This window comes from Heteronotia binoei, chromosome 6 (genome assembly GCF_032191835.1).
Source record: "Heteronotia binoei isolate CCM8104 ecotype False Entrance Well chromosome 6, APGP_CSIRO_Hbin_v1, whole genome shotgun sequence".
NCBI lineage: Eukaryota > Metazoa > Chordata > Lepidosauria > Squamata > Gekkonidae > Heteronotia > Heteronotia binoei.
This window is the reverse complement of record NC_083228.1, coordinates 70,175,774-70,196,334: the sequence shown is the minus strand read 5'-3', so window position 1 is coordinate 70,196,334 and position 20,561 is coordinate 70,175,774. Positions and strand designations below refer to the sequence as shown.

The following is a 20,561-nucleotide window of genomic DNA, read 5'->3' as shown; positions in this document are numbered from 1 at the left end:
CCACCTGCCGTTTCACCCCTTGCCCATCGCTGCAGGACTTGGTGTGTTGTGGGTTGTGGATGTGGATATGCCCTTCAGGCAGCGAGTCCTCCAGGTGGTAGGTGTTACATTAACGAGCTCTATCTGTCCGGGTTTGATGTTAGAGTTTTCCTTCTCTTGGCTGGCGAGGTTGGTGAGCCCAGCCTGCCCATCCGGTTATACCACTGGACATTCGGTCGCACCATGACGTTGCAAACTCTGTGAGAAACGGGGGGGACCAGCAGGAAGGTGTTGCCATGGATGCAGTAATGCAGGAGAGGCCATTGCAGTGACCATCTGCCAGGCATAGCCGGACAGTGACCACGTGGCATTCACTACACCGGGAAAGGAGAGGCTATGTATTGTGCATACACTTTCCCTGGGGGGGCAGGATACCCAAGAGGGAGCCCATCCCCCCCCCGGAGGACTCGCTGCCGGTGTCCCGGCTTACTGGGCCATGGCAGATGACCCCAAGGTGAAAGGGTGGAGCCAGTACCGTGCACACTGTGCTTCACCTACAAATTCCTCTGTGCAGGCCTGAAGGGCATATCCACACACACACACACAAAAATTCCTATTGAGAAATATTCTTCACTCAAACACCTTTTTCCATGTGGATGTCCTGATGTTTCCAAGGCTTAAAGCTCTGCTACTTCTGCATAAGTAGCACCAGGTGATTAGCAATTAAATCCTTTAAATATTTACTTATAAATATTTTCCATTTTATTCAAAGGAACTGCAAGATGTGGGCTCCCCTTTTGACCTTAGCTTTAGCTTTGGCCCCTTGTGTTCTTTACCCTTGGGGTCATGGGGGATAGGTTACATGTATTCTGGAAATATACAAGTCAAGCAAGAAATTTACTTGGTAACTGGTGCTTTCTCAAGCCCCAACTTTCCAGTTAACTATACTGCTGTTATTCTGCTGTTATACTAAGAGGTAAGGAAAACAAGGAAACAACAAGCCATTCATACCACAGAAATAAATCTGTTTCTTAGTTGTTTTCATCAAGCCTACTGTTGGTGGTTCCTTCAAGTCAATAATCCCCTCATATTAGGTGACATCTTGAGTAGAGATGGACATGAACTGCTCAATTTTGGCTGGGTTAGGGTTCATGAACCAAAGTTTGTAAACTGAAGAGTCACAATGAAAGTGCATGAATTTTATGGCAGTTCATTAAGAGCAGAAAGCAAGGGATTTAAAATGGCTCTCCTTCTTTCTGCTCCTCACTCCTTTTTGAGGAGAAACCTCAACTTTCTGCTTCCATGAAAAGCAGCAGGCAGCAAAAAGCTGGTTTTAAATGGGTCAGAGCCATTTAATCCCTTGCTTCCTGTTCCCCACCACTTTTCATGGGGAGAGCCCCTGCTTTCTGCTCCCCATGAAAAGCAGTGAGGAGAAAGTAGCAGTCATGAACCACTACAAACTGGTTTGGTTTACAAACCAACCTCCAGGGTTGGTTTGTGGGGTATAGAATTTAATCACTTGCTCTAGATCTGGAGTGGGGGTGTCATTACAGTAAGTAAACAAAATTGCAGGAAAAGTAATACAAGATACCAACACATTACAAGCAGTGTGGCTCATTTTTCACAATAATTGTTTCATCTTAAGGGGGCTTTTTAGGGTAGCATTCAACAAAAGTTTGCCTCTTGATATTTAATCCATTTGGGCTCTTTATTTACCCAGCTATACAGGAAATACCTTATCACTTACACTTAATTCATGTCAATTAATATATTCTAATGCTGAGATGAGGATTTAATTTTATTCCTTCTCTAGCACAGATGTTCTCTCTCCTCTCAGTAATTGGGATGTTATGCTTCTCATTTCCAACAGTCTCATCTCCAACAACAGCTGCTGTTTTGATTGTTACAGTAACAGTGAAAACATACTGCATCTTGACTAGGAAAGGGTATGGGGAATTGCCATACTGGATCAAGCCAAAATGGAGTGAATAGCTTTGTTGAACGTTCTTATTTTGATCAGCAGCCAGTATTTTTTAAAAGTCTATTTAAAAATGTAAACATGGCACACTGATTTTAATAAAGCTTTTAAAGATAGGTGGATAGGGCCATAATGGAAGGTTGTGGGACCTATCCCCCATGCTATTCAACCTCTATATAAAGCGCTTAGAAAAACTATTTACAGTTTGGGGGTTGACTGCCATCTATATGCTGATGACACTCAGCTCTTTATCTCCTTGGTGAAATGTCCTGGTAATATGGTAATAGTCCTGATGAATCACTGCCTGTCTGCTATGGTTAAGAGTGAACAAACTAAAACTAAATCCTGATAAACAGAGTTTGGCAAATAAGACCAAACGAGTCCTGGGAGTTTCCGCTGAACAGTGGTTTCTTTGTTATAGGCAGAGAATCTTGTGCTGTGTTCCCTCCAGTGGGATGGGACCCCAACCACCCCAACAAACCACCCCAACAAGTCTCTTACCCAGTATAGGGTCTGACCTGGAGGAGTGGTTTGGCACCGCTCCTTCTCAGCATCTGGCTGCTGCATGATTGGCTGCACAACTGGCCAGGATTCCTCCTTGTCTTACTGGTTGCTGGTCCTTGTGTCCAGTTCAGAAACCCATAAATCCTCTCCAGTCCCACCTGGAGAAGTGCTGGGCTCCAAGCAGTCTTGACCTCTTGGTGATCCTGTGCCTGTAGCTCCTGAAGCCTCCCCAGTTCCACCTGCAGTAGCTCCTGGAGCCTCCCTAATCCCACCTGACCTTTGGGTGAACTCTCACAAAGAGGTAATGCTGCTTGAGCAGATTTTGAAGGACATATTCCTTCCTGTTTTTGATTAGGTTCAGATGAGCCCTGCTGACCCATTTAAGAACCTAAAAGTAATACCAGATCCAACATTACTGCTGAAGAACCAAGTTAATGGAGTTGCAAATAATGCTTTAGTTTAATCAGGAAGATGGCATCCTACATTGACTTGGTTGATCTGGCCTCCTGGATCCATACCATGGTGACATCAATACTAGACTGCAGCTGGTGCAGAATGCTGCATTCTGGATATTATCAGGAGCTAGCCAGTCATGCATCCCATTCTCCTTCCTCGAGGATCGGGGACAAAGGGTGGCAATTGGTGGCGAGCTGTCCCAGAGGCGCACACTGGATTGCGGAGTGCCTCAGGGGGCAGTTCTCTCACCAATGTTATTTAATATCTACATGCGCCCCCTTGCCCAGATTGCCAGGAGACATGGACTTGGGTGCCATCAATATGCAGATGACACCCAACTCTATCTGCTAATGGACGGACGGCCTGACTGCGTCCCAGAGAATTTAGACCGGGCCCTGCAGGACTTGGCAACCTGGTTGAGGAAGAGCGGGCTGAAACTGAATCCAGCGAAGACAGAAGTCCTTTGTCTGGGTCGGGGCGCTCGGGGAGGGGAAATACTTCTCCCGGTCTTCGACGGGGCGCCGTTGAAAGCGGCGCACCGAGTTAAGAGCCTGGGAGTTTTACTGGAGCCTGCATTATCAATGGAGGCCCAGATTGCAGCCACTGCCAAGTCAGCCTTCTTCCATCTAAGGCGGGCAAAACAGTTGGCTCCCTTCCTAGAGCGCCAAGATCTGGCAATGGTGCTTCATGCAACGGTCACCTCGAGACTGGATTACTGTAATGCCCTCTACATGGGGCTGCCTCTGTGCCGAACCCGGAAGCTGCAACTGGTGCAGAACGCAGTGGCTAGACTGTTGCTGGGACTCCCTAAATGGGAGCACATACAGCCTGGGCTGCGCGAACTGCACTGGCTGCCAGTTACATACCGGGTTCGTTACAAAGTGCTGGTCATTACCTTTAAAGCCCTATATGGTCGAGGACCTGTCTACCTTAGGGACCGTCTCTCCTCATATGAACCCCAGAGAGCACTGAGGTCAGCCGGGAAAAACCTGCTGACTGTCCCCGGACCGAGAGAGGTGAAGCTGCAAAGCACCTGTAACCGGGCCTTTTCCTCTGTAGCCCCGAGCCTATGGAACCAACTTCCAGAGGAAATGCGGGCCCTGCGGGACCTAGAACAGTTCCGCAGGGCCTGCAAGACCTTCCTCTTCAGACTGGCTTTCCCTGATCGAAATGGAAATTGCGAAGGAAACCGCCATCAGAAAAAGTAAACATAGCACTAGCACTTTTAAAAATTAACTTAATTTTAAAGTTTAATCAGATTTTAAGTAAATGCTGATAATGTTTAATGTAGTTTTATTCACTTGTATAAGTTAACTCCGAACCATGTTGTTAGCCGCCCTGAGCCTGCTCCGGCGGGGAGGGCGGGATACAAATAAAATTTGTTGTTGTTGTTGTTGTTACAGTCACTCCATTAGCTGCCCATTAGTTGTCAGGTTCGATTCAAGGTGCTGGCTACAGGGGTGGCCAACGGTAGCTCTCCAGATGTTTTTTGCCTACAACTCCCATCAGCCCCAGCCAGCATGGCCAATGGCTGGGGCTGATGGGAGTTGTAGGCAAAAAAACATCTGGAGAGCTACCGTTGGCCACCCCTGCCATATACATGTTGTAAGCCGCCCTGAGCCACCTAGTGGGAAGGGCGGGATATAAATCTCAGATAAATAAATAAATAAAATAAATAAAAATAAAGTCCTTCATGGCTTTGGACATGAAGTCCTTCATGGCTTTGGACATGAAGTCCTTCATGGCTTTGCTCCAGCATGACAGCTTAGCTCACCTGAGGAGGGTCTCTGAAGGTGTCACCAGGAAAATGGGCAAGATCAACAACTGCCTGTACATGTACATTACAGTCCCCACTTTATGGAATGGCCTACCTGATGTGGTCAGGAAGGCTCCCACTCTCTTGGCATTCATCAGATTTTGCAAAATGAAATTATTCAGGAGGGCATTCTTACACAGGTAATAGGGCTATAATACAATGGGAGGGCCATTTAATCCTTTTTGGACTATCCCCACCCCCTTTATCCTGGTCACAGTGAGCCATGACTAGGAGAAAGGGGGAAAGGAAGTCATATCCTGAGTAGTTCTCCCTTTTCTCCTGGCCCCAGTGAGCTGTGGCTGGAAGAAAGGTGGAAGTCCTTGCCAGAGTGGTCCCCATCCTCTTTCTCCTGGCTGCAGCAAGCCATGGCCAAGAGAAAGGGGGAACCAAACTTGCTGGACCAGTTCAGGTGGGGCCTGTTTGGGGCTTGGTTTATAGGCTGCCCCCAACCCTGAACCAAACGGCCCTTTTTAGGTTCATACATATCCTTAGTCTTGAGTCTCAGGAAGAAAAATAGACAATAACATAAATTGGTTTTTAAAAGTTTTAAAAATGGAATGAAAGCTGGCAATAGAATCTCACAAAGAAGAATCAGTCTAATGATATAACGGTGCACCAATAAAAGAACATGAAGATTCAGAAGTGTCACTCTGCAACTAAAATTCATTAGTTGCAAACTTTACATTTACTGTTAACTACTTTAAGTCTCTGTGAGAAAAGCCATTAATCTCCCATGCTTTCTAAATAAATAAAGGGAAAGCTAATTAGATGGCTAAAATAAGCTCATCTTCATTTGACAAGAAAATAAATTTGTGGAAACAGGCCAATGGTGAATCAAAAAACAGGAGCAAATGAGGTGACTATGTAAAGGTAGAAGCTATGAATTGAAAAGCATCTCAATTGATAACTCCTAACATTGAAATGACTACAGATAGGATCCAAACAGTTATCATAAAACCCAAAGCTGCAGACTGCCTGGACTGAACTGCCTTTTGGCCCTCCAGGGAATGACCTATAAAAAAGAATAAACAGACCAGCTGCAGAAGCTCTGCATAGAGAGCTCCTGAAGCTGTGGCAGCCTGAAGTACAGATATTTGGGCAAAGCTCAGTTGTTACAGCAATGACAACTAGCAGAACCAACTTCAATCTGTGCCTTTGGCGGGGTAGGAAAGGCCATATGTGCTGTTGGTATAAAGATCCTGGTATAGTGGCCAGCCTCTCCTCTTGCATGCATGGTGACATTATATGGTTATATAATTATGTCCCATAGGAAGAGAGCCATTTTTGAACAGATGTTACTGGGGAGTATGTTTGGTTCCATAATTACATGAGATGTACTGAGCATTTGATTTCCCTAACTGTAGTATACAGAATTATTCTATTCCAAGAATATCACCGTATAAATAGAAGGAGGAGGAGGAGGAAGAGGAGGAGGAGAAGGATATTGGATTTATTCACTTGGAGTCTCAAAGTGGCTTACAATTTCCTTTCCCTTCCTCTCCCCACAACAGACACCCTGAGAGGTAGTTGGGGCTGAAAGAGCTCTTTCCAGAATTGCTATTGAGAGAGCAACTCTCAAGAACTGTAACTGACCCAAGGCCACTCAGTAGGTGCATGTGGAGGAGTGGGAAATCAAACCTGGTTTTCCCAAGTTAGAGTCCTAACCAGTACACCAAACTGGCTCTCTGAAGCACTGGACATAATTTGTAACACATGAAGATCAAACACAATGGCTCATAAGGCCCAATGTTAACTGAAAGTCTTTAAACTCTGAAAGTAGCTGCATTTGTTTACCTCAACAAAGCAAAACATTTGTGATTTTTTCTGCTGACATTCTTTTCCATTAAATTTTCTAAGCCAATTTCAAACCTGAAGTAATACGCAAGTGACACAGGACCAAATAAACAGAAGCCTGTTATATGAGCTTCTTTCAATGGGAAATGCAGAAGTGAACACCACTTTCACTCATACTTTCATTTGAGGGGTCAAAATTATCAAAATTTATTCCTTAAAGAAAATTATTAAATATAAATATGTATTTTAGTTATTTGCAAGGCAATCTTCAAAAGGGGGCAAAGAGGATACCATCTAGCTGGCATGATGACAGTACCATTAGTGCAGCCTTCTATGCTGGTAAGATTCAGCTTAGGGACATGGCAGGAATGAGTAACTTAGATTCAGAAGCTGTTCCATTCCAGGAATGCCCCTCCCCCAGTAAAATCCATGGCATAACCCATATGCACCCATGGAGTGAAAAATCAGCCTCCCCGACAGTCCATGCCCCCCATCCAGTGCTGTGAACATCACAGAAAGCACCCACTGGCTTCCTGCTGAATCCCACTCCCTCTATAGCCAATGATGGCACCTGGCAGGCAATCTAAACCCTGGTATGTTCATGGCCAGGCAAGATGCCAAGTTGCACAGCTATGTTTGTTGGCTCCGCAACCATGGGACTTAGTATCTTGCAGTGCAGCTTGCGCACAATTGGATAATGGGTGTGCTATATGGGGTCATGACTCACTGGCAGGGCAGACTGGTGGGGAGAGCAGCTGCAAAAGGCCTACAGACCCCCTTGCTTACCCAACATTTCCCCCAGGTTAATTTAACCATCTCTAATACACTTGATGCAGCTATATCTGGAATTTGCCCAAGTTTTGTCAAACATGTTATCAGTTATAATCCCCCTCCAGATACCAAAATGGGCGTTTGAGAGAGAACTTGGCTGGAGGTTTCAGTTGACTTACGAGGAAGCTGCAGGAGCAGCGGAATGCAATCAAAGCCGGGGTTTGCGTGAAGGCTAGAATTTTTCCTTCAGAAGTCAACAAGCAACGGAGGGACTCCTGTGGAACTTTATTATTGAGTCTTGGTACTCAGTTTGGAAAACTCAGAGACTGTGTGGGGTCCTCCTTGGAATATTGTTTTGAGACTTTCGTTTGTTGTCTATTTATACTGTATGAATGCATGCCCACTGTTGTAGGCTGTTCATTTCATGACAATAGAATTTTGTATACACCAGTCAAGAGTGTTTGTTTTTGCACAATATTTTGTATTTTTTATTTTACATATTGTGCTGCCACTGTTCTTTTGCATTGCTCATTAAGATGATGGCACTAAATTTGCCCAGCAGACAATCTTTCCTCTAATCTATAAATCCCCAAAGTTTCAAGCAGATTGAACAAAGGGGTTTGATTTTACAGACACCCAAAGTAGGTGATTCTCCGCACAGCCACAATTCTCTCTATTGATTCCATTATTTCTTATGGGGGACATTTCAGGAAGGCTGTAGTATCTGTCTACCCTCTAGAGGGAGAGCCAGTTTGGTCTAGTGGTTAAATGTGCAGACTCTTATCTGGGAGAACCGGGTTTGATTCCCCACTCCTCCACTTGCACCTGCTAGCATGGCCTTGGGTCAGTCATAGCTCTGGCAGAGGTTGTCCTTGAAAGGGCAGCTGCTGTGAGAGCCCTCTCCAGCCCCACCCACCTCACAGGGTGTTTGTTGTGGGGGGAGGAAGATAAAGGAGCTTGTGAGTCGCTCTGAGACTCTTCAGAGTGGAGGGCAGGATATAAATCCAATATCTTCTTCTTGTTCTAAAGAACCCCCAAGTTTCAAGCAAATTGGACCAAGGAGTTGAATTCTACAGCCCCCTTACAAGGTGCCCTCAACTCTCTCCAGTAGTTTCCAGTTTCAGTTGCAAAGTGAACACACATTGGCTGTTCCTTACACACATATAAATGTGCAGACTCTTATCTGGGAGAACCAGGTTTGATTCCCCACTCCTCCACTTGCACCTGCTAGCATTGCCTTGGGTCAGTCATAGCTCTGGCAGAGGTTGTCCTTGAAAGGGCAGCTGCTGTGAGAGCCCTCTCCAGCCCCACCCACCTCACAGGGTGTTTGTTGTGGGGGGAGGAAGATAAAGGAGCTTGTGAGTCGCTCTGAGACTCTTCAGAGTGGAGGGCAGGATATAAATCCAATATCTTCTTCTTGTTCTAAAGAACAAGTTTCAAGCAAATTGGACCAAGGAGTTGAATTCTACAGCCCCTTTACAAGGTGCCCTCAACTCTCTCCAGTAGTTTCCAGTTTCAGTTGCAAAGTGAACACACATTGGCTGTTCCTTACACACATATACACAGACATGCAGGATATGCATGCATTCCCTTTAACATTTGACCAGGTCCCTGGAGAAACTGTCTTTGGCTCCAGAATATTCTGTCAACTGTTGCATACTGAGAATACTTTTATCAGGACCAAATCCAGGTATGGATCTGTCACCAGATCTCTCTAATGCATCCTATATATTTTTTTAATTCCTAGCATTTATGTGCATGATAAAATTACTACCCAAATGCAAAAGTACTTACGACCATCCACTGCTTTTGCTTCCAAGTGCACAATGTCTGGCTCTTTACTGGTTCCCATCTTAGACCTGGAAAAGTAGAAACCAAAGCTTTAGTTTAATATTTTCTGTGTGTGTGTGTGCATGCGCGCACGTGCACATGCATGTATGTGCTCCTGTATTTCTGTATTTAAACAGACTATTTTTATTTTGAACCATTTAAGTCTGTTTAAATGAATGCTTAATGAGAAATATTTTATCATTTATTTTGCCAAATGGAAAACAAAATTCCCTATTAATTTTCAATGAAGTTATTGATTCAAATATTAAATGACGAGATGCCAGAATAACTAGAAAATAAAATATACTTATTTGCTCATAGAATTAGAAGCAGCAAAATACAATACAAACTGCAGATTATATGAATGGAATAAAATGCTCCAGTAAATGCAATACAATTCATTACAATTCAGCTAATTTTACAAATTCTAAAAAACCCCAAAAACAAACCTTTTTAACCGCACAATGGGTTGTACTATACCACTTATTTATGGCTCATCACAATGAGAACCAAGAGTTCAGCCCTAGTCTTACAGCCCACCTAAAGGTGACATGAACATATGAAGCTGCCTTATACTGAATCAGACCCTCGGGCCAACAAAGTCAGTATTGTCTACTCAGACTGGCAGCGGCTCTCCAGGGTCTCAAACTGAGGTTTTTCACACCTATTTGCCTGGACCCTTTTCATTTGGAGATGCTGGGGATTGAACCTGGGACCTTCTGCTTACCAAGCAGATGCTCTACCACTGAGACTGATTTTGCACTCACCCTACACCGCTCTGACATTCCTCTTTTCAGCACAGCATCCTTCTGATTTCCCACTATCTGCCCCGGGGCTTCAGCAAAGATTGGCATTTTTGTGCGGCAAAGCGAAATCGCTAAAAACCAGTTTCTCTTTGCCACACAAAAATGCCAATCTTTGCTGAAGCCCCAGGGCAGATAGTGGGAAATCGGAAAGATGCCGCGCTGAAAAGAGGAACGTCAGGGTGACATAGGGTGAGTGGAAAATCGGTCTGGCTGTCACATCTAGTTTAAGTATTATGTAGCTATATTAATAGAATAAAAACTTAGGACTTTCAGCTCTTTAGAAATTCATTTCTGCCCCATAACTATCCCCACTTTCCTTTTAGGTACTTAAAGTAAGATTTCAGCACTGACTTGGCAATTACTGAGAGATTTTGAAGGTGATACCAGGGGAGGGTGAAGTTTTGGGACAATGATTTTTCCTCCTAGTTTCTATAGTAAAGACCATACCGACATGGAGAAATTCCTGAAGGGTTACTAAGGAGGCAATTTTCTGGTTATTTTTCTTCTATTCCTCAGTTTCTCAAGGGCTATAGATTGGAACCAAGAGTGGAGGTTACCCGTCCACAGGTGGGTGAAAGGCAGGCCTAATTAAGAGGCAGCTGAAATTTATCAATTTATGGCTCTTAGCATGTCTCTCCTATATAAGCTTCCTGGACATACATGTGACATAAACAATTATAATATTCAGAAACCAATGAAAGAACATTTTAATCTGACAGAATACTATGTTGCTGAACTAAAACTCACAATTCTTCCAGTACAAGTAGTTCCTCCGGCAAGGTGCGGCGGTGCAGCTGATCGATGTGCCTCCTCAGAACCTGGCCCCCCTCGGTCGCTACCTCATATGATCGGGACCCCATCACCCTCAGTACCAAGCCGGCTACCCATTCTGGACCGTTTGCGAAGTTCTTCGCATAGACGGGATCGCCCGGAAAGAACCCCCGCACTGCTTCCCTGACTTCTGGGGAACTAAGAACGTCTGTGGCTCGGTCCGGGTGTAGCCTGTCTAGCCTGGTTGTTAATTTCCTCCCCATGAGTAGTTCCGCGGGGCTGGACCCTGTTGTTGGGTTGGGGGTAATCCTGTTATGGAACAGGAGGGCTGCGAAGCGGTGGTCCCAGTCCCCTTGGACAATGTGACCCAGTGCCTCTTTGGTGGTTCGCACCATGCGTTCAGCCTGGCCGTTGGTGGCCGGATGGAAGGGGGAAGACCTAATGTGCTTTATGAGGTATCTCCTGGGAGGTGAATGCAGCGCCTTCCTCGTCTCCAGCCAGGTCAGGTTCCACTCGGGGAAGCCTTCCTAGCCAGATCCCATCCTCGTCGCCAGTGTAATGTACTCAGAGACGAGATGTGTCGAAGGCAACATGCTTTATTAGAAGGTACATTACGGAACTGAGACATGCGGGCCGGGACCCGCTTTATATACATTTATCCCGGAACAGCTCTCTAGCTGGCCAGCCCAATCCTGGCCAGTCAAACTTCCCGCCACTGGTCTTGATAGGCGGAGTCTTTTCCCGCGCTGCGCAGGGTGCCCAAGGGACTTCCCCTGGTCGCCCTTTACTGCGGGGCCATGTGGTGCTTTGTTACAGCACAAGACACTACAAGCGCTGACCAGTATGATCCTGTCAACAGTCTAGTAGCTGTATTCTGGACCACTTGCAGTTTCTGTAGTGTCATCAAAGATAGCATTGCACAGAGCATGTTGCAGTAGTCCAGTCTCAAGGTGACCACTGTATTAATTACTGTGGCAAAGTCTGCCCCATGCAGATAGGGATCCAGTTAGTTGGACTGGCATGGATGGTAAAGCACAGTCTTTGTCACTGAGGACAGTCTTTTTCATTAAGGAGCAAAAAAATGAGACACATTCTCAGACTCCTGACAGAGTCAACTGTAGAAAGTTGGACCCCATCAATGGTTGATAGAAGTGGCCATCCCGGTGGCCCAGCTTCCTCGCAATCTCTGTCTTAGATGGCTTTAGTTTCTACCAACTCTCACCTACCCATTCCACCACTGCATCTAGGCAGGAGGCGAAGACTGGAATTCCAGCTACCAGTCCCTTCTCAAAAAGAGGTAGAGCTGGGTGATCTGCATATTGATGGCATGGCACCCTACTCCAGATTTTAAACAATGATTTTGGCTTTCAGTTCTGGTTACAATTGAATTATGAGGCTTGCAGGCTGCGCTCTGTTGTCAGGGCATTTATTTTATTTGAGCATTGTGTCCTTTATATATTTGTTTTTGTTTTGAAGAAATTAAGATAGTTTTGAGAAGAAATAATTGGAGTGCAGAGGATAAGTGGCATAAAAGATAACAATTATTTCAAATAGACAACAAACACTGAGATACCCTCCCTTTATTTTTAACAGAGAAGTCAAATTCATTTATGTCCACACTAAGCTACAAAAAGATAATTAAATCAAAATAACATCCCTTCTTTTTAAAAACTTTTTTTTTACAAACATCTCTTGAAAGCCCTAACCTGTCAGCAATATTTCAATGCAAAGGAACAAATACCAATAATTATTTTTACTAGATTTGAGTGACCTAAGAATTATTAATGTAGACAGTAGTCCATATTTGCCAGAAGCTAGCTAAATAAGGTGCACAGGAGGGATAAAAACCTTAAATCTTTTGAATAATTACCTATTATCAGTTCTTGGATTAGAGGACTCTAATCCAAGAACCTTCCTTCAATTTGCAAAAGAAGAGTTACTTATTTTATTTAATTTATGGGAAAATGTGTCCAGAATAATGAATTTATTGGTCCAGTTGTTGTTTTTTTAAAAAAAATGGAAAAGTGGTGGCCAAAATTATTGTAGGGTGCTACTAATTCAACTAGTATCACATCTTGCGTTAACTTTGCTCTTGTGATATTCTATGTCCACCCATTTTGGCATTATGTATCAACTTTGTCATAGGGTTGCCAACTCCAGGTTTGGGAAATTCCTGCATATTTGGGGGAGGATCATAGGGAGGATAGAGTTTGGGAAAAGAGAGAGCTCAGCAGGGATGTGATGCCATATAATCCACCCTCTGAAGCAGCCATTTTATCTAGGGAAATTGATCCCTGTAGTATGGAGAACAGTTCTAATTTTGGAAGATCTCCAGGGCCACCTATTCTGGCTCATTTGCCAAAGGTAGCTCTCCCACACAGAGAACATCCTTGCCACAACTGACAGAATGACCAATCCCTCACTAGCAGTTGCTCTACTTCCAGGCTTCTGCTTTCCCTGTCTCAAGTGATCAATTCCCCACCAGTTGCTACGCGGGCACATTTCAATTTACTGCTTCCCTCAATTTCCCTCATGGCTTCCTACTCTTGTTTTTTGGAGATTCGGAAGCTGCAAGGGAAATTGTAAGGAGCCATGGATCAAAATGAATCTGCCAGCAACTGGTGGGGAACTGATCACTTGAGCCAGGGAAAGAAGAAGCCTGGAAGTGGAGCAACTGCTATTGAGGAATCAGTCAATGTTTTTGTTCAGACTTATACAAACTAGAGTTTGTGTGATAATTCTCAAATCTGGGGCAATTGTGATCAATACACTAACTGTGCATGTAAAACCAAGAAGTCAAACTATGGTTTGAAGTTGCTTGTTAACAATGGGTAACTGTAACTATGATTTTGCATGACATACAAATATGGACATACTAATTTAATCCTGGCCTTTTCCCAATGCCACTTTGCCTTAATACAGTCAGTAAGAAGCATTTACGGCTGCCCTATTTGTCATAAGTGAACACATGAAAACACCTTCTACTGAGTCAGGCCATAGCTTTTCAATATCTTTATTGCCATTTCTGACTGGCAGCAACTCTCCAGGGTCTCAGACAGAGGTCTTTCAAATCACCTACTAACATGATCACTGTAACAGGACATATCAGGAACTGAACTCAGGACCTTTTGCATGCCAAGTATATGCTCTACTATGGAGTCACAGCTCTCTCCATAAAGCTTCATTTGCTATTTTATTTTTTTCTGTTATATAGTTTGCTGGGTCAGAAAATGGGGACAGTTCAGCAGCTTTTAAAGTGAGGCACAAGGAGGAATCAGAAGCACTGGAAATATTAGACATGTGTTTAGAAGGCATTTCTTTCTTGTAATTCCACAGTTCAGTTAGTTTATGGATCCAGTGAGGGCTTTTGACTGATTAAGGGGTTTTAGCTTAATTCATCTTGTTGCTGTTATCCCATTATTTAATACACTCATTAAAAACATGTTATAACGTATCAATTCAGGTGGAATTATGATAATATGAATGATGAAAATCATTTATCTTAAACAAATAGCACATACAAGCAATGTACTTATGCAGAGTGATTAGAGATCCTTTCACACCGGCCAGATTTTATTCAGATCAACTCTTTAATATACAATGCATTAATTATGTGACTAATCAAGCAGATTCATTGATGAATGCTTTCATTAGTCCACAGTGTTTTTTTAAAAAAAAAATCATTCTGCTTTGTCCAAGCTCAGATACATAGTATCTTAATGTTTAAAATAGTGCTGTCCCTTTCACTCCTTTCTAGTACTGGATGCTTTAATGCATATTTTTGGAAGATGATACATAATTTTATTTATATATCCTGCCCTTCCCCACAAGGCTCAGGGCAGGTTATGATAAACTATAAAGCAGTACCCATACAATTCACATTAAAACCAAAGTAAAGCAAAACAAATTAACAAATCATGGTGAGATAAAATTTTATAGAATCAGCGACATCCTTAGAGTGTGGTGTAAATGTGTACAGAGAACATGCGTATCAAACATGTGGGCTCAAACCAATGACTATAGCACAAATTGGTGGAAGATACCATATAGATTTGATTTATTCAATTTTAGCCTACTCTTCCCCCGAATAGGCTCAGGGCAGAGTACAACAGACACCTGACAATAAAATATACATATAAACAAATTTTAAACAATCAGTATTTAAAAGCACAATCTAATATACAAAGATGGCAACCAAAATATACTTCATATGTTTCAATCAATCCAGTGAAGTATAATTTATCTTCAGCTCTTGAGGGGACAAGTTTGCATTAAGCTTAATTACAGAAAGAGCAACAAAGCAACAGGAGAAGCCTGATGGATAGGTGGCTTAGAGCAGGAGAAGCCAATGTAATCAAACACCTGCCTCCTCAACCTGGTGGAACAGCTTCATCTTAGAGGTCCTGTGGAAATGTAATAAATCCCACAGGGCCCTGATCTCAATTGGGAGCATGTTCCACCAGGCTGGAGCCAGAGCTAAAAAAGCCCTGGCTCTGGTTGAGGCTAAACAGATGTCTTTTGGGCTGGGGCTTTCTAGGAGATGCAGATCTGATGAGTGGAGAGGCAGTAGTTCTAATAACTAGTAGATGTATTCATTGCCATCTCTAGAAACATATTACTGATTTTTCTTGTATGTCAAAGTTGATTCCAGCAAGTACTGAGTGGTCTTTTCTTTTTATTTATTTTTTGCAACAGTTGCCGTACTGGCTCTGACCCAGAAAAGAGATTTAAACACATGTCAGTAAAGTCAGGTGCTAAGCTAGCTTTTGATGAATGGCACTGGCTCCCTGTTAGCATCCAGGTTTAGGTCCTGAGCCAGTGTGGTCAGATTCAATTAGCAGGCCAAAGGCAGGAAGTTCAGGTGGGTGCTGACTATCATAACTGAGCTTTCAAATCTGGTTTAGAAGGATAACAATACAGTTTAAACAAGTTCAAAATCCCACAAATGAATCACATAGGTGAGCTCACGTGTGGAGTTGTTAGATGACTGGACTATAATCATGGATACCCAGGTTTTAATCCCAAATCTACAAAGCTCGCTTAGTGACCTTGGACCGATCACATACTGTCTTAACAGCCAGACCACTCCTGCAGATGAAAAATTTGAAACCAGACACCCCTCTTTAATTGCATCCCCTCCCAAATCATATGTGTACTGTATGTCCTGCCCTGGAAGTGGAAACAAAATCACTCTTGCCAGAGATTAGCCTGGGCAACTATTTTAAATAGGTGACATAGAGTTGCTAATTGGCAGCATCCCACCCTAAAATGAGATACTTTGTCTCAATGATGGGTTTCCTGAGAACCCCTCCCCACACCTGGTTCCACTTTCCCTTACTCACTCATCTTAATTAATGGGCTATTCATATAGTTCAATAGCCTCTCCCATCCCATATTCAAGGATCATCAGAGGAACATGAACACTTTCAGTTTACACCAAGCTAGTTCATCGCACACCCTTAACTGCACTCATGCAAACTGTCATGAGTTTCTTCAGGCCTTTGCCAGTTCTTGGAAAAGCCATCAAACTTCTCTCAAAACTTTGTTTTACTCCCCCCCCCCCCACCCCAAAAGGCTGACCATATTATTGTATTGGGGACATAAATGTTAGACAGCCCAAAGATCATTTTTCCTATAACTAGACACACTCTGCCCAGCACATACATGTGTGTTATTGAGTGTCAAACACCACACCCCTACTTGCATGTAGATCTTTTCTTCACTCCAGGAAATGCCGGTTGGTTCCCTCTCTGACTTCCACAGACCTTGACCTCCAAGACTTGGTAAATATTACCCTTCCGAAATAACTTTCCCCACAACTTTATTTTTATTTTCCTCTTAGTGTGTGTGTTTCCTTGTTTGCCTTGTATGTATATTTTATTCTTTATTCTTTTTATAATAAAATACCTTATCTGTTGCACAACAGTCTGGTTTATTTGAGAATTCTCAAGAAACATCCCCATAAACATTAGTGGAGATCCTCATTACCACCTCTCACTAGTCTCTAATTTTGCTAATTCCCATAATTAATATAGAGACCCCCAATTTGGGTAATATCCCAGCCTAAACTGCCTCAAAGAGTTGTTGTGAGGATAAAATGGAGGGAAGGAGAATTAGGGATATCAGCCTCCAGGTGTCCCAGAATTACAACTCATCGCCAAACTACAGAGATCAGTATCCCTGGAGAAAACTGATGTTTTGGAGGGTGGACTCTATAGCATTGTATCCACTGGGGTCTCTTTCCTGATCAGGCTCCATCTCTGAATTTCCAAGGGTGTCCGAACCTGGATCTGGCAACTCTACCCCTTCCCATCCTCCATCAGTTTGGTGTAGTGGTTAAGTGTGTGGACTCTTATCTGGGAGAACCGGGTTCGATTCCCCACTCCTCCACTTGCACCTGCTGGAATGGCCTTGGGTCAGCCATAGCTCTGGCAGAAGTTGTCCTTGAAAGGGCAGCTGCTGGGAGAGCCCTCTCCAGCCCCACCCACCTCACAGGTTGTTTGTTGTGGGGGAGGAAGGTAAAGGAGATTGTGAGCCGCTCTGAGACTCTTCGGAGTGGAGGGCGGGATATAAATCCAATATCTTCTTCTTCATCTTCTTCATCAGTGGCCAGGAGGGACCTGGGAACTCTAAGAATGATGTAAGGTTTCAGTCTTCATTGGGGAGAAAGATGAAGTATACATGAAATACTATTTTAGTTTGAAAACTGTTATGTTAAGAAGTCAGTGGTTTGATTGATTGAATGATCTGTATTTTTATTTTTGGTTTACTGTTTGATACTAGATTTCAATCAATATTGTTAAATGTGTTATTTTTATTCTGCAGTTTGTAAACTGCCTAGTGCTGGAATCTTGAGAGGCAGCATATACATTTTCTAAGAAAATAATAAAATAGCCTGGGCTCAGTGTGCTAGAGGAACTCTTAATTCATATCTGCTTCCTCAGATACTGAGATCACTAAATGAAGTTTTGTTCTACCATTTGCAAAATATCAGAGAGAAAGGGGCAGCGGAAGACTAGAGTAGGGCCTTTTCAGTGATGGCACTTCTATTAAGGACTAGCCTATTCAGGGGGCGCCTTCAGGTCTTTTTATGTGATTTTTATCCCAGGTTCTCTAGAAACTAGGGTTCAGTTCAGGAGTTGCCCAAACCCTGAAACAAACAGTTTTTTGGGGGTTCATGCACATCCCTACTGGCAAGTCCACCTGATTCACAGGGATATTGTGAAAGGGAAGTCTCACCCCATCTCCCATGACTTTCTGGAGCAGCTTGCAAAGACATAGGGGCCATACTGGATACCCTATTATTCTTTCCATGCTTCAATAAAGTCTGTAGTGATCTATAACTCTGTCCCAGTCTTTTGCTATCTACCCTCTCCCAGCTCCTCACAGCATGCCATTCTATGCCCCCCTTCTGTGGTTTCCCTGTAGTATCTCTTGAATGGATCTGCTTCTTACGCATGTGAGCGTCTGACTCACAGAAGCTGAGATCAATGCTATCATTCATTATTTTGCCACTGGACCTCTGCTTCATTTAGCTGCAAAATGTAAACACTGTCCAGTAGCACTTTAAAGACTGATGACATATAGCTCACCATGAGCTTTCATGTGGTGCAGCTCACCTCTTCAACAAAGTGACATGTCCACCCCTCTGCAGTCTCCATCTCTTTTCTGCTCATAAACTTTGCTGGCTGCTGTATGTAGCTAGCACAAGGAGCAAGTTAGGGTTGGTCCAAATGCAGATTTAATCTCATGTCTTCCCATAGAACTGCTGGCATCTGATTACTTATGCAGGCTGTCATTTTAGAGGCATGTGAGGAATGCAAGATGGATGGAGAGTAAGGGTGCAGAATGGACAGATTTTGAAGGAGTGACAGCCAAAATTATGGATGTCCAGGGTAGCCCATTAGGTGGGCCATCCTATTCCCCTTTTGAAACTTTGTGTGGTAAAATACCAGCTCCAAAACATTTGCCTCTGACCTCTCTGTGCATGGAGATTGAATCTAGCCATGCTATCCCTAGTTCTTCCAGAGTTTGCCTGTCTATGTCAGGTTGTCTATCTGGTTTCATATTGCTGGTGCCTGGTGGTGAGTGACATCAGAACTACTTCTTAATGTCTACTGATGGTTCTGCATCTACCTTCTTGGTCCAGCAGTTAGGTTGTTGATGGAGGGGGGGGGGTTGGGAAGCTTTAAGCCTGGTCTCTCATTTTTCCTTCTTTTTCTGGGGAAAGGCATGTGCAGTGATTGGTGGTGATTCGCTGCACCTCTGTGTACCACACAGAGGAATGTCATCAAACACTACTGCCTAATTGGTACGCATATGAAGAAATTCCATTGAAAACTGACCAGTGCTGCCATTATGTTGGTGGCTGATTGCCACCACCAAATCAGAATTGAAATGCCTATGTAGCAGGGCCAAAATAAATACAGACTGGAGATGCCCATGTAGCAGAGTCAAAATAAAAACAGAATTCAAAAAAATCAACAGTGAATGTTATTAAATGGTTAAAATAAAAAAAACCCCAAATGTGGAAAATCAACAGATTAACAATTGATTTACATGCAAGCTGTATTGCCTTAGTCAAGCTAGACTCTCAAAATGTATACCAAATCCTGTCTCTTTAGAAGTTTCCCTTTTCAGAGATTTTGAAATGTCACTGGTTTATCTTTCTGGTGGCATTTTGTCTCTCTTTAGAGCAGTTGATGGTATTACTTAATAAATGCTGTAAAGTCCCATAATGTCCTGATGCAGATAACAGAGAAAGCACTGAAGAAATAAAGAACCGTGACAGAGGAGAATGTGATTTGGATCCAAATCTAGGAAGGCAATATAGTGCCAGGCTATGAACTGAATGGGATGCTGTCAGGGAGAAGGAAAGCAGACTATACTTACCTACCTCTGAGAAGGATCTACAATAATGCATTATCCAGTCTACTACTAACAGTAGGGGAGATGAACCTTGAGATTTTGATTCACAAGAACAGTTTTCCTACAGGGAGAGAGCTTTTTCAGTCACCTTGGTGTAGATAGTGGTAGAAACAGCAGCAGAGGCACCAGAGGAAAAGGGGCATTAGGGGACACAGAAGGCGAAACATACATTTCTGTGAGTAGACAGGTTTTGTTAGATTTCAGACAAATTAAATCATTATGTACGATTCCCTTATGGCGGTGGCCAAATTGAGCTCTCCCATTGGCTTAAGGGTGCATTCCATGCACTCAACAAATAATTGGCCCATCATGGCTCACTCAGCATCTCTGGCCTCCTATTAGCTGACTCCCTTGCCCCTGCCTACTGTAGGCCCAGAAGTGTTGAACAAACCACCAAAACAGTCTTACCTCAGAGACAGACACATCTCATCTCTAATACTTCTCTGTATCCTCTCTGTTAACCAGCCTTATGAAAAGCATCACTGGCAACAGACCTCTGCCACTCCATCAACAGCCCACAAAGATGGTCTCCCATTACATGCAGCCTCCAAATGCTGCAGAAATAGCCAGGGAGCCAGTGTTGCTGTAATGCAACTAGGTGGCAAGGCCTGGCTCCATTGGGAGCATTTCCTCACAGGCCATGGCTGCTGCCTTTCTTGTCACTCCCTCTCTCCCTCCTCCCCTCAGCCTTGCCCCTAGGTGTTGCTAGGCAACCAACTTCTGTCAGTAAAGGGAAAGGCTTTAGTTGAATAGAATGGGATACAGTCCACCCTCCAAAGCAGTTATTTTCTCCAGGATGGAGAGAGAGAACTGTTGTCTGGAATTCAGTTGTCATTCTAGAAAATCTCCAGGCTCCACCTGGAAGTTGGCTTCCCTAGGCCTGGCAGCACCCTCTGGATGACTTGATGCCACCTGGCTGGCATGACTT

The 20,561-nt window shown here is 43.6% G+C and overlaps 1 protein-coding gene across 4 annotated transcripts in view; it reads right to left on the bottom strand.

Annotated features, from left to right (window-relative positions):
- SORCS1 (sortilin related VPS10 domain containing receptor 1) overlaps positions 1 to 20,561 on the bottom strand; it is a 763,613-nt gene that overhangs the window by 173,736 nt on the left and 569,316 nt on the right. For all 4 annotated transcript variants that reach the window (XR_009555572.1, XM_060241701.1, XM_060241700.1 and 1 more), the window contains exon 6: positions 9,093 to 9,157. Coding sequence is in view for 3 of the 4 variants with exons in the window: in XM_060241701.1 (XP_060097684.1) it covers positions 9,093 to 9,157 (65 nt within the window). In the remaining variant the exon portion in view is untranslated. The remainder of the gene's footprint in view (positions 1 to 9,092; positions 9,158 to 20,561) is intronic.